Source organism: Octodon degus, unplaced genomic scaffold (genome assembly GCF_000260255.1).
Source record: "Octodon degus isolate 3935 unplaced genomic scaffold, OctDeg1.0 scaffold00031, whole genome shotgun sequence".
NCBI lineage: Eukaryota > Metazoa > Chordata > Mammalia > Rodentia > Octodontidae > Octodon > Octodon degus.
Window position 1 is genome coordinate 9,893,232 of NW_004524607.1, and position 14,848 is coordinate 9,908,079.

At 37.0% G+C, this 14,848-nt stretch overlaps 1 protein-coding gene across 1 annotated transcript in view; it reads right to left on the reverse strand.

Annotated features, from left to right (window-relative positions):
* Sept7 (septin 7) overlaps positions 1 to 14,848 on the reverse strand; it is a 104,566-nt gene that overhangs the window by 10,227 nt on the left and 79,491 nt on the right. Inside the window, exons 6-11 of the mRNA XM_023713370.1 lie at positions 14,225 to 14,359; positions 9,021 to 9,138; positions 6,007 to 6,099; positions 4,431 to 4,527; positions 2,785 to 2,836; positions 1,402 to 1,527 (exon numbers count right to left, since the gene is read on the reverse strand). Coding sequence (XP_023569138.1) covers positions 1,402 to 1,527; positions 2,785 to 2,836; positions 4,431 to 4,527; positions 6,007 to 6,099; positions 9,021 to 9,138; positions 14,225 to 14,359 — 621 coding nt within the window. The remainder of the gene's footprint in view (positions 1 to 1,401; positions 1,528 to 2,784; positions 2,837 to 4,430; positions 4,528 to 6,006; positions 6,100 to 9,020; positions 9,139 to 14,224; positions 14,360 to 14,848) is intronic.

A 14,848-nucleotide genomic window follows, 5' to 3' on the forward strand; every position in this document is an offset into this window, starting at 1 on the left:
TGATTACTACGAAACACTGTTTAAGAAATTACGTTTCTTAGTTATATAGATAGCCCTTCAGGATTCTTTTTCAATGGGAGATAATGCACAATTACAAATGCACGGTATTTAAAATGGTTTTCATCAAAATTCTGGTGTTCTACAATCCCAAATAAAGGGAAAAAAAAAAACAAAAAAAAAAAACAAAACAAAACAGCATACCAAGAACCTACCAACTTTCTCACTTTTTTTTTGGTTAAGTTTTTGAGATAGGGTTTCACTGTATAGTCCAGGCTGACCTCAAAATCCTGACAACTTCCTGCCTCAGCCTCTCAAGTGCTAGGATTCCAGGCATGCACCACCATGCCCAACTCACACATCTTCTTTGCTTCCATCAAAAACCACCCTAATTAGAGATACAAGCTCAGCAGGGCACAGCTTCCAGCCCAGTAGTCACCCATTCTCACAACTAACAGAAGCAATCCAAACACCCAAACCATTCCTTGGAAACATACAACATGAGCAGAGGTGGTAACATGACCATATTCATGTAACTATTCCTTTTGTTTGGTCCTTTGTTTCTGTATAATCTTTTATTTTATTTTTTAATGTATTTAGTACAGGATCTACAGGGTCTAACTATGTAGACTGGACTTGTAGTGATTCTCCTGTTTTCAGCCTCCCAAACTCTGGGATTATAGGTGTGCACCACCATGCCTAGTTTCAATCACCATCTCAAGTGTGCCCTGGGGGCAGGGCCGGCATGACACGGCACAGCACACCGGGGATCGAACCCTGGCCACTGCGCTCTGCCTAAGCAGGTGTTTTAGTCCACTGAGCTATCGACTGGCCAGTTTCTTTTTTTCTTTTTTGGTGGAACCACAGATTGAACTCAGACCCTTGTTTGCCAGGGAGGTGCTTATTCTACTAAACCATTTCCCTGGCCCCCGTTTCTATATAATCTTGGTAGAAACTACTCCAATATAACATGTCTAAAAAGCTTTCACTAAAGGTAGAATCTGTATGTTTACTTTTATTAAACAATATCTTAAGTGTAAAGGGGGGTTCAACAGATCTTGGTAATAACCATCATTTTCCTCAAAAACATGTATTTGCTAAAAGGTCTGTTTGATTTTTAACTGGAATTCTGTTATGTGTTGTGTATGATCAGAAAGGCAATGGCAAATGGCCACAAGAAAATGAACAGCCTGTACAGTTAAAGAACAAGATAAAAAAACAAAAACAGTAATATGTAGATTGCCAAAACAAGCTTACCAAAATGGTTTTCTCCTGCAGTATGTAGAGAACATTGTCCAAATTTTCTAATGAGTAACAAGAGGAAATCTGATGACAATGACACTGACATGACAGACATTTGATGAAAACACTGCCTCTCTTGGATGAAAAGACCTACATACTTACTTAGTAAGTTGCCCTTTGTTCTTGTTGTTATCCACTCCATTGTAAGTGACAGCTGCCAGTTTTCTGCTTCTGTAGTTCTCGTAGTGCACATTATTGGTGACATCTTTCAAATCCTGCATGTGCGTCCTGTCATAAACAATAGACGTTTTCTTCTATTAAAACAGCTTTGGGGTAGATTCAAAGCTTTACTGATACAAAATGTCCAGATTTAAATTAATATTCCATGTGAGACTTTAAGAGCCATAAATAAAATAATTATTAAAAGATGAAATTTCTATAAAAGAATTTTTTTCCTTTATAGTACATACCTGTACTTGATTTTATTAAAGGAGACTAGATTAACTACTACTGAAGTTCATAAAATCTATAAGAAATTATTTTCCTTAAGCATTTACTAAAAAAAAAAACCACAGAATTTTTACTAGATTAATCCACAGAGACAATTCAGTTTATATAATCAATTATTTTCTTTTTTTTTTTTTTCAATTATTTTCAATCTGAAAAAATGTTAATTTAAATCTGTTTATTTAAACTATCCAGCAAATTTGCTATTTTGGTTAAAACATTGCTTCCAGCATTTCCATACATAAAGTCGATGGGGATCAGCTACTCAATTCATGTGAAATGACTCTGTGGTTCCTCAAAGGTAGGAGATGCTGAAGAGGATGTGAGCTGGTCTTGTACCAGGACTGTGTTCTTTACCTGTCCAGCTAAAGAAGCTGCTGTGTGGCAGGAAGGCAAGGTGCAGTGTGAAAACCGCACTTGCTGACTAGAGCCAGGCATCCCTGCCTGGAGGCCTCAGAGCAAACAAGACAAGCAGACTGGGCATGTTCCCGTGGGCACAGGCATGCTCCTTGGCTTCCCACCTGTCTCCTTATGCATTTCCTATGCCCAGCGCCTCCCTAGGGACCTTGCTACCCGGCTTCTTAGTCAGCAGGCAGACTTCCTCACTGAGGAAATGGTTCCATCCACCATGTCGCAGCAAACGAAACATGCCACTCACCAGCACTACTGTGTGCACGTTTTAACACATCAAGTCCTCCTCTTGACTCACAAACTAGCTTTTCCTTGTCACGTCCCCACACTTTTCACCACTTAAAATTAGAGTCTTTCCCACTTTCCATACCTATATAACATGAAGTGTGCGGATACAGAGACCAGTGCCCCTTTATACTCCTAGCCATTTACCCTATTTTGTTTTTGCTGATGACTTAGCCTTGTAAAAAGAACACAAGTTATCCCCACACAGTACTTACTTCATTGCTAGAATGAAGATACCAATTAAAATTAGCTATACTAATAAAAGCCAAAAGCAAAACTGTCCAACTCTTTAACTTTTAGGGCAAAAATGCCTTAGGCTATTTCATCACTGTTCAGGCTTACCTTATCAACATATTTCTTAGAATTGTAAAATCACAATGTTCACCATTTTCAACTGTAAGAGAAAAATTCATATACATTATTGCAAGTAAACCCAGCCTTTTCAAATAAAATTTCACAGGCTCTTGGGGGTGACAGTATGTGGAATGCTCAGATCAATTTTTCACAAGGTTTAATACTATTTTAGAGCTCAGGGGAATGACAGAAAATTGCATGATAGTGCTACTTTATTATAGTTATATCTTCAGTGCTAAGTTTCATAAACCTAATAAATGAGCTCTGTAGAAAAAAAGTTTGAAAATTAGAAAGGGTAAAGCATGCATTTTTTCAATATGGCAGAAAATATACTTATTCTATAATAAAATACATCTTTGAAATTCAGTAGCGTGAAAGTATTTTATAAAATGCTCATCCTTAAGAGATGACCCTCCACATACACACTCCCAAAAAGGGACAAAAGAACTGTACGATTCTTCAATTTTATTTATTTATTTATTTATTTATTTATTTTTGGCAGAACCGGGGATTGAACTCAGACCCTTGTGCTCTACTGAGCCATCTCCCCAGCCCCTTCATTTTTAAGTAATGAGTCATTAACAGGAACATTACTCGGGAGCTGCAGAGAAGAAAACTAGAACAAACTGGAGACACAAAGCAAACTATCCAGGACAGATGCCTAATGGCAGAGTAACTTCTAAAGCCTCAGGCCAGCAAGGGCAGGTTCACTGGTGGGGAAAGTCACTGAGAAGAACAGCAACTTGGCATGAGATCCTAAAAATTACAGAACTGTTCAAAATAATACCAATAAATAACTAAAACAATCATGACTCCAACTTGCAATATTAAGTATTAGTTTAAGTCAGTACAATAAATTTGAGGAAACACATCTATGGCTAAGAGGACTTCTAAGGAATGGATGGTATTACGCCTACAATTTAACTGACATTTAAAACTCTTTACAAAACTAGTAAAGAGGATCTCTTAGCACACAGTTTTTATTCTAGAGGCTGAGGTAGGAGGGTTGCCATGAGTTTGAGGTCAACCTGAGCTGCTTAATGAGTTCAAGCAAGATCCTGCATCCAAAATTTAAAAAAAAAGAAAAAAAAATTACTTTAAAGACATGATAGATAGCAAAACATGACTTCTGTCTTGAGGAAAGAGATGGTGAATGTTTTAACTGGGTTCATAAATGTTTCCCATCATTTCTGAGAGCCTCTGACTCATTTTTAAACTCAGACGAAAGTTTCTCCAAACTATTCTCTATCCAAAGGTTCCCTAGCTCCCTTGGAAGGCATTTTGAGACCCAGGATAAAAAGACTCCTGAATTAAGTATGTTTTCAACCAAACCAAACCCAATAGAAACTGAGCTGATGGAGCAGAGACAGCATGAGCACTGACAGGTTGACTTCAAAGTACCACAACTTCAGGGTTTAATACATACTGGCCCAACTTAGTAGGATGTGAGGACTAAAGAACAGAACTATACTTAGAAGGAAAATGAGACAAAAGCAAAAATGAAAACAGAGTTATCCTTGAAAATCTAGAGTAATCCAAATAGTATGCATATTGTACCACTTAATATAAACACAAATGTTTAAATAAAACTGTGAGATCTTAGAAAAACTCAATTCATTATAGAAAAACCTTACCTTCAGCCACACCCCAAGGGTACTGCCTTCCTCTGACCCTTTTGCCATTAACTTCAATGATAGTATTGCTGCCCACCACAGCAAGAGGTAAGCGGTCCTAGAAAATCAAGTGTTCTGGTTCACATACACCTCTTAGTCCTCACAATTCAAGAATAACACAAATGAGACTTCAGTTGAAAGAATAAGATTACTCTGTTTCTATATTCACTGTTATAGGCCAGACAATAAGTAGTAAACTGCCATAACATGATATTTAGTAAAATGCCATTACCATCAAGGTAAACAATGATAAGTAATATTTTCTCTGAAATTTTAACAATATTAACACATATGCTAGCCAAGTTACTGAAGTAAAAAAAAGTACTCCAAAAAGCTGAAAGAAAAGGACTAAAAAATCCATACTGGCACTTAGAGAGGGAAAGCCTGCTAACCATAAACCAACTCTAATACTCCTAGCAGCAGGGAATATTAAGATTTACTAAACTTTAGTTTTGGAAATTTCAGATCCAAGTGATATTTGTGTTTGCTCCAACTCAATCAGGGTAAAATGTTTCAGAATTCATACAGCTCCCAGAAATATGCATGTAGTTGTTTTATAAAACCTCCCAATTCTTCACTAGTCAGACATAAATCTTCATTAATTCTAAGATAAATGGATTTGCTTAAACAATTCCATCACTCAATGTACTATTTTTAGGGCTGGGCATGGTGTTGTACTCTGAGATGGAGGCAGGAGGACTGTCACAAAGTCAAGGGCAGCCTAAATGACATAGCCTCAAAAAAGCCAACGGGGGGTGGGGGGGTAAGAAAAAAAAAAAAGGAAAAAAAAAAGCCAACCAACCAACCAACTAACCAACCAACCAACCAACTCAACAAACAAAAACCCCCAAACCAAAAATCCAAACAGTCTGGCAAAAAAAAATGTATGCACATTTTAGTTTATCATACTAACAAATGCTTAGAAGCAAATGGCATCGATTTGAACCCTTCTTGCAATTGTAAGAGGCTAAAAGTGACTTGTATTATTCTCACAATTACTCAATGAATTTAGTATTATGCAAGTTCATTCTTTCCTGGTGTATACATTTTTTTTTTGGGGGGGAACAACTCTACTATACATATATATGTATATACACACATATAAGTTTTTTAGATTCAAAACACCAAGAAATCATGAAAAATCAAAATAAAAAATTATTCTGGCATAAATTTATGGTTTACTTTTTATAAAAGGGCAAACAAAACACATTTCTGCCCAACTCTGACAAATGAAAACATTAACAGAATGAAATCTCTGTTCTCATTACTAGATTCCTAAAGGGGAAAAATGTTTGTGTGCGCCTATAAGTGTAATCCAGTTACCTGAAACCCATTTGGACTGTGTTACTCACCAACCTATTCCACGTTTTACATATAACAGCTAATCAACAAGGTTAACTGCAAGCTGAATTTAGTATTTTATAACCTCATTTATTTTGGAAGTCAATTACTTAAAACATTGATATTTTTGGTCTTTCCTGTGGATAGCAGAGAAAGGCTGGAAAATATTTTAGTTTACATGTAAGAATAAACTTACTTTTATCTTTTTAACCAGCTTATTTTCTTCTTCATCATCTGTTTCTGGAAATTCATATATTTTAATTTTATGTTCTTGGATTTCTTTCATTATCTAAAACAGAAGCAGTAGTTAGCAAAACAGCATCACACATAATCAGTAGATTAGCCCTATTTTTTGTCAAATAGTCCTTGGATTTTTATGAACCTCAATTTCTGGTTCTTTATTGTTTTTGAATGATATAGAACTGTAATTTAAAAATCAAATAACTAAGCTATTTGCTTTCTTAAACTGTAACGTTTATATATAAATACCAAAATCTATTTCAGAAGTATTAAAGTCATATGGTTACCTTACTAAAAGTGTTTCAATGGGGCCGGGGAGATGGCTCAGTGGCATAAGCGCTTCCCTGGCAAGCGCAAGGACCTGAGTTCAATCCCCGGTTCCACAAAAAAAAAAAAAAAAAAAAAAAAAAAAAAGTGTTTCAAAATACACCTAAGGTTCTAGAAAGGGATTTTCCCCATTGGTTTCTAATACAATGACCTTAGGTCCTTCTGTCACTAGAACTGAAATTCTTTCTCTGCAACAACTCATCAATTGTCTTAGCTGAACCAACAGGACCTGAAGTCACCTAAAACTATTAGCAAACCATTGCAAAGGCCATTAGAACTAAGTACATTGGCTCCAGATGAAAAATTTACACTCTAATCAGAAAAATATCCTCACAGGTACACGTGTGCATACATGTACACAAATCAAAGTGCACCAGACAGGGCTGGTGAGATAATTCAGTGGTCTAAAGTGCCTCCTTAGCCAAGCCTAGGGACCTCAGTTCAATCCCCTGCACCACATGCTGAACCAGCCTTGCCCCCAAGGCTGAGCCAGCCACACACACAAAAAAAGATTTGCACAAAAAGCACCAGACATATGACTGAACAAGCTCAAGAGACTTTAAAAAGAACACTGAAAACTTACTAATACATTCAGGAAGAAGACCTAGTTCAAATTATAACATCTTGTCAAAAGTCACTCCCAAACAGAAATACATACATTCAAGTAATTTTTAACTGCCCAGCTTTGTGAACTCACAACAAATCTATGGCTAACATACCCACTACCAGTTTCCCTGCCTATGCATTTTAGATGTTGTGTTATTCTCATGGCAGGAGGCTCCCTCGGGCAGCAAAGGTACCTTAAACAGAACAAATTATGTAGCTACTGTACTAGTTAGGAATGAACAAGTAAAACTTGTTAGTGGTAAACACCAGGGCCACATCTTCTTTTTTTAATGAAAAATAAAACTTCTTTATAATGAAATAGTTGAAGAATAGTAATTACACTGGGTATCTATAACTTCAAGGTACATATTTACTTACACAGAAAAGGCTTGAGAATAAGTAACGAACTGGTAACTAGCACATAAAAAGAAACAGCTGTCCTGTCTTTAGTGCCGAGAGCAGTGGTCCTCGGTCAGCAGCTGTGCACTACAATGATCTCAGTGAACACTTTCAAGATAAACTCTCTTCCTTACTTACACTTACAGAGCCACTTCACAGGGATAATGCCCAACAAATCATTCTGAAGATGGGTTTTAGGTGATTGTGATAGGTATCCTAGATAGGAACCATAAGAAAAGGAGGGCTCTGAGTGTGGCTTCATGATGAAGTGTGTGCCAGCAAACACAAGTTCAGACCCATGAAACAAAGAAAGACAGACAGGGAAAAGAAATCCTTACAACCACTACATTGTGACCCATTCAGAAGCATATGTTATTACTTATTCATCTTTTTGATCTCCCAAGTTATCAGTACAAATTCAAATGTACAACTCAAGACAGAAGGGGAAAGATAACAGGGGCTGGTGAAATGGCTCAGTGGTCTAAAGCACCTGCTTAGAACAAGCTTAGCAAAGCAAAGGGACTGCGGTTCAATCCCCCAGCACCACATGCCAGCCAGCCCTGCCCCCTGCTGGCCACATACACCCACACCCACACCCACACAAATAAATAAAAATAAAATAATAAATAAAAATAAAATATTTAAAAGAAAAATACAACTTCAAAGCAAACAAACTTTTACTTTCTACAGGCTTTACGGTACTAGATTCTAAATTTATAAAATTTAAAAAACATAACACTGGTATAAAATATAAAAGGGATGATGCAACAGAAGAGAGTTCTATAAATTGAGCCTCATTTCATAAAATGTCAGCTATAATAAGCCAAACACAACAAAATGAGAAGCTCTGTCTTTAACGCAGTGTAACTGACTTAACAGGACACTAATTTAGAAAAAAAGTTTAAATGGTGTGTATTTGTGTATGCATGTACTGCATAAAACATAATCAAAATAAAATTAAGATATAAAGAGAAAAAAGAAGACAAAAATAAATACCCAGAATAAGGAAAAGCTACATAAATACACATAAGCAATACCAAGGACATACTACTGCTCAAAGCATTTTGAACAAGATGTTCACAAAATAAATTTTTAAAAGCAACAAACTCTTGCTTTAAAAAATCTTCAACATTCCTGAAAAGTAAAATAATTCTAACGGGTGGAGTGGGATGGTGACAGGGTTATTTAAAAAATAATGTATTTTTAAATAGGTTATCAGCGAGGTGTGGTGGCACACACCTGTAATCCTAGCACTTGGGGGAGGCTGAGGCAGCTGGATAGCCACGAGTTTCAGGCCACCCTGGGCTACATAAACAAGGGGCCAGAGATATAACTCAGCAACACAGGGCTTGCCTGGCAAGTGTGAGGTTCCTGGGTTTGGTTCCCAGCACAAAATAAAAACAGAAAAGCAAAATAGACTTCTTTAAAAACTGACAAAGAACATGGGTACTATGATGCTGAGTAAGAGCTTTGGGAAGAAAAGGAAGGTGAAAGTATCTTCAAGAGTAATTTGTAATACAATATAAACAATGTAGTGGGGCCTCAAGAGATGTGGACTGCAACATATTATACTAAAAGCAATAAAACTGGGAAGTACATGAAAGGTGGGAAACCCCAGAGTCCATTCATTCTGCTCACCTGTTTTTTAAACTGTTGGCATTCCTCCGGCGTGAGTGTGTCAGCTTTGGCAATCAGTGGGATGATATTCACTTTCTCGTGCAAGCGCTTCATAAACTCAATATCCAATGGTTTAAGTCTGAAATACACAATATGTCATATTGAGTATGACTCCAATGAACAATTTGGGGAGCTGTTTTTTTTTTACATCCCAATGACCAATTAAATGCAGTGAACAACTTTATTACCAGAAACATGTTTCCTCAAAACATGCACTGGACCAGCCAACAGGTAGGAAGAACAGAACTTTAAGAAACATCAGAGTAGCTAAGTTTTGACTCCTGCCACTGAACTCTACAGTCATAGGGATTTGGGCCTTAGAGAAGAACTTGAAAAATCAGAAGAGGTCCTAACAATTTCTTGTAGTTTGGCTCTATATTTATTACTAAAATTTTTCCAAGTTTTTTTTAAACATGAAAATGGTAATTCTCTTTCAACTATATCTTCAGTTCTATGTCCATCTTTCTCAACAAGATACTCAGGATAATCTCCAACATCTTTTTGTCTGTTACAAACAGGCACCCCTCTACCTAGCCACTGCAATTCTAGTCACAAACATTTTCTCTGTGGTGCTGACCACACTAATGTGCCCACTATACTGCATCTGCCATTACTGCTTCAGAGGCTCTTCTAGGATCCTTTGGGTACTTCTCAGGATCCTCTTTATAAGGTTGTCCCTGAAAAACGTGCATTCCTCAGAATGCCCTGCCCTCTTACTACATTCTGTTAGGTTATAATGACAACAGAATTCAATTATCCTGTATGGGCCAGTAACTCCTAAATTTATGTACACGGTCCAAATCTTACTCTGAAATTCTAGAGTTCTATTTATCCAGTGGCTGTAATACTGGGACATCCCTTGGGCTCCAAAAATCAGAAGCTCATCCTGAATTTCCATGAATTTGTCCATGCATCCTATCTTTTCTTTTCTTTCTTTTTTTTCCAGGACCAAGGATTGAACTCAAGACCCTGCACTTGCCAGGCAAACGCTTATTCTACCGGGCTATCACCCCTGGCCCCAAGCATCTTAGCTCAGTGAATGACAGTACCATCCACCCAAGGAGTCAAGCTTAAAATCTAGGACTCCTCTCTATTTTCAAAGATTCACCAAAAACCACTGAAGGAAACATGCATGTGTGTACTCTGGTACCCATGCCAGAATATCCATTTCTATTACTTTAGTTCAAGCCACCAAAACCTGTGGAATGGACAACTAGATAAGCCCTTCCATCTTCTACAAGCCATCCATTCTGCAGCCAATGATGAGTCTTTACTTGAATGGAAATCACAGTGAAGGCCAGATTTCTCAGCCAGTGTGGCCTACAAAGCTTGGAAGACAAGGCTTCTCCAGCTGGCTCACTTCTCAGAATTCTTACCTACCTTCTGCCATGTCCTTCTGAACTCACAATTCCCTCCAAGTGTGGCCACATGATGAGAACTCTGCCTGGAACACCCTCTAATCCCACTGTCTTCTGAACTGGCCTGATTCCTAGTCACCCTTTTGGCCCTGGTTCCCAGAGCCAAAGCCTTCTCTTAAGACAAGGCAATTTCCTAGTTGACCACATACTTAGTATGCAATACAGTAAGCACCCTCCCATGTATTTGTTTCTCCTACTTTCTTATTGAAAGAGGACCCCCAATGCGAGGTTTATACCTCACATTCATCTATATCCTTAGCACCTAGCATAATGCTGAGGTGGTAATGCATTTTTTGTCAAATATATGCTGACAAAAAAAGTAAACTGTTATCATTTTCTTTATAGTAAGTTTAAGTGAAAACCAAACAAAGTCTTTAGAACTAGAATATTTGGGGGATGAAAAATTAATGCTCCCCATGAAAATAATAAAAAAAAAATTGCACAGGAATACCACTCTAGGGTGATATTTGGGTGTGTGTCTGTGTGTGTCACTAGAGACTGAAGGCAGGCCTTTGCATTGAGGTACATATCCCTCACTCCTTTTAATTTTTTGAGGCAAAGTCTCACTAAATTGCCTAGGCTGAATTTGAATTTGTGAGCCTCGACTGAAGCCCCCTAGAGTGTAAAGATTAAAGCCTGGCTAACATGGCATTCCTTAACTTTTGTAAAACAATGAGAAAACAGAATAAACACGTTATTAATTTTATTGATGATTAGACTTAGCAATTAAATAGCCTAATGTTTTCAAATAAATAGAAATAAACATATAGCTAAAACTGGGAACAATAGGACACAGAGTTTAAGAATACACTGAAGAATATATACCACATATGGTAGCATGGCTGACCAGTACAAAGAGGGAAAGGGGAAGGAAATAAATATGGAGAAGTCACACAACTGCCTCCTACTCCAACTCTCCTTGTCTTGAATGTCCTGGAATTTGTTACAGGGATTCAGAGAATAAGGAACACTATGGAAGAGGGACTGTGGCTAGGATAACTGCACCTACATTACCTGAAATAGTGCCTTAGCTAACTAGTACTAACAGGAAAAAAAAATCATATTTATCTCTATGGAGTAAGTTCTGCTCCTTTTCATCTATCATTACATACACTAAATACAGATGCCAATTATATGGATAATTCAGTCTCAGGTTCCTAAATATTTACGCTGATTTCTCAGTTTATACTCATGAAAACTTTAAATTGCCAATGCCTCAGTAATTTATTAAATCAGAAGCTTATACAAAGATTTGTATCTGCTTTTGTATATTTGTCTACTTAAACCAGCTAAAAAGGTAGAATTCAATTAACCTAAAATTTTAATAAATCTTAAGAGCATTTAATATAAAAAAGTCAAATATAAGTTAACAAGATTTATATTTAAAAGCAAAACTGACAGTCTGGTTTAATTCTGTTATTTACAGAATATTATACTATCTCAATTTCTAAAGAAAAGACATTTTAAAATAATCATAACAGGTGATCAAGGAAGTCAACTTCTAAAGTATAAAACACAAGGCCAGAGAACACTTAAATCAGTTTTAAAATTAAATGGGGAGACCCCCAGTAAAGTCTTGACAATAGTCTTATGCCTATTCGAATCAGTATATAATTTTCAAAAGTTTATATGGTAACAACAGAAAGCATTTAATTCACATGCTGATTATAGATACTGGTTAAAATTTTTTCTTCAGTACCTTTAGTTTCATCTCTTCAACAAACTAAACTTTTAAATCATTTTTCAAATCAGAAAGTTCTTTCAGAATTTTTAAAAGTTTACGTTCGAGGAAAAACAGCAAAATAACTATAGGACAAACGACAAATACTTCTAAGGGGAAAAAGAGCTTAAAACTGGCACTGGTCTTTTTTTTTTTAAGTGGTAATCAATATTAGAAGTATAAAATAGCATTTTAAACAGGGTGTGGAAGCGCACAGCTGTAACACAAGCATTTGGCGAGGGTGCGGCAGGAGGATGGAAGTTCCAGCTCAGGACCAGAAGGGGGAGCTGCTGGGATGTAGCTCAGGGCCAAGGCCCAGGTGCCTTCTTCAATATCACAGAAAAGAAAAAAAGCACCTTGAAAACTGAAAGTACATTGATGGGCCAACTTAACATTGCTTTAAAAATAGGGTCCTTCTGAGAAGGGAATCTAAGGAATCCCTGAACAAGACAGAAAGGCCTTGATTCACTTACAGGGCTGCCTGACCTCTCGGTCTGTATGAGAACAGGACCTGGAGTTCTACATAAAATTCAGTGTCATGTTCTTTCACTTAATCTATAGCACCATTTACCAACAGGCAAAACTTTGCTCCATTCCTAAAAATAGTTAAGCTGAGAAACTATTCAAATGCATACTTTTATACATGGGAACGCCCATCCCTTGTGACAAACAAGAAATGGCTCAAAGCCACTACACATCATTTCAATCACAGAAAGAAATTTTTTTCTTAACAACAACAAAAAAACCTTTTATTTCCCATGCAATTTTAAGAAATAAATTTTCCCCAGGGGAATGGAAGGAATGTGAATTCATGAGAATTACTAAAACTTGGAAAGAGTCCAAAAGATATAAACTGATTTCTACTGACTTAACTATAGATTAAAGATTTCATACAGATGACTTCAAGGAAAAGTGTTAAGTTAAAATCGAATGACTAAAAAATGTAAAATTCAAGAAGCAGCTACCCAACTAGTCATAAAAGGCTACAAAATATAGCATATTTTTGAAAATTTTTTTGAGCTTTTTAAAGTAGATGAGTCAATTAAGAGATATAAATATCTGAACTTCTCAGAACATTACAGAATATTAGGCATAGTCGAAGCATTTTTCACCACCACTCCGATGTGACTCTGCAAAGATGGTAACTATAATTACGGCTCCCTGGTGAGCCAAGAAAGTGAGTAAAAGTGGGCACCAGACCATCTCTCTGTCTAGGAAAAAGATGGAGAGAGAAGGCAAAATCAAAAGAAAGGTAGGCTTGTGAGGAAACTGGTTTTCAGTACTATATGAAAATGCTACTTGGTCTGACATTACACCACAAACCAGTCCTTCTGGTGGAGAGATATGAATGGCTGAGTTTTGACAGTCATATATTCTAAGAAAGATTCAAGAATAGTAATGAGAAACATCTGCAACTAATAATGCCACATATCTAGTCAAAATGAAAAGGGGTGCAAGGAGTAAAAAACAAAGGGAATATAGGCTACATACTTGCAAAAATAACAAGCAGAGCACATGTACATCCAGCTACTCACGAGGTTGGCACTACAATATGAAACCTTAGTGTGATGTTGAGCACTAAGAGAAACAGGAGGCAACAGACTTCATGCAGAAAGAAATGGTGCAAGAGAACACTGGCCCTTAGGCTCTGATTTCCCCTACCAGACCTGTACTAACACACTGGGAATCCCTGAGAGTATGTCTAAGCCCCACCGTTACTGCTGTTCCTCCTTATTTGGTGGTTCAGTGAGTGAAAAAATAATCAAACAAAAGCAAAAGTAGTGAGGTTGAGATCTCAAGTTATGCTAGAAAGACAGTTTCCTCTCATGGAACAGGTGAAATCCTCAAGCACAAGGAACTAAGGAGCACATTAACTTGCACTGGATTTTTTGAAGGGATACTCCAAACCATGGGACTTGTACTTTTTCATTGTCTAGTTAAGACTCCACAGACATCAAGACTCTAAAGATGCACAAACAGCAGCAGCAGCAGCAACAAAGCATCAGAAGCATCAAGATACTACTGACCCGTGTCCTGAAGGAGCAATGAAGTATAAACAACACTGCACCCTGTTATCAGGCATCTGACGTCTGTTCACTCGCGATTCTGCGTTTAGGTAATCCTCAAATTTACTATCAATGTAGTCGATCACAGGCTGCCAGCTACAGAATACAGATAAAGTGATTAAATTGCAATTCGATAAAGCAATGAACAACTAATGACAACCGAAGGGTAACAATCAGTATTTTTAGTTAGGTAAATATCAATCTACCATGGAAGACACCTCCCATTATTCTTCACAGTGATTCAAATCAGTAAAAATTATACTACATGAATCTTCATTCATCACTGAGAAACTTTCAAAATCAAAGACAATGAACTGGTTACTTCATACTTTTTGCAGTAATGACTATATCAATGTTAAGATACTTTACAATGTGAAAACACTTATGTCTAGTTTCAAATTTCAAATGAAGAAATGGATTACTTCAAACTATAAAAAGCTTATGATGAATTTTCCATGTGTTTTAAAGTTAAGGGAAAATTACCTCAAAAGCAATGTAGAGGGACCGAGGAGATAGCTCAGAAGAACAAGCACTTGCCTGGCAAGCACAAGGGCCTGAGTTCAATCCCCAGTTCCGCAAAAAAAA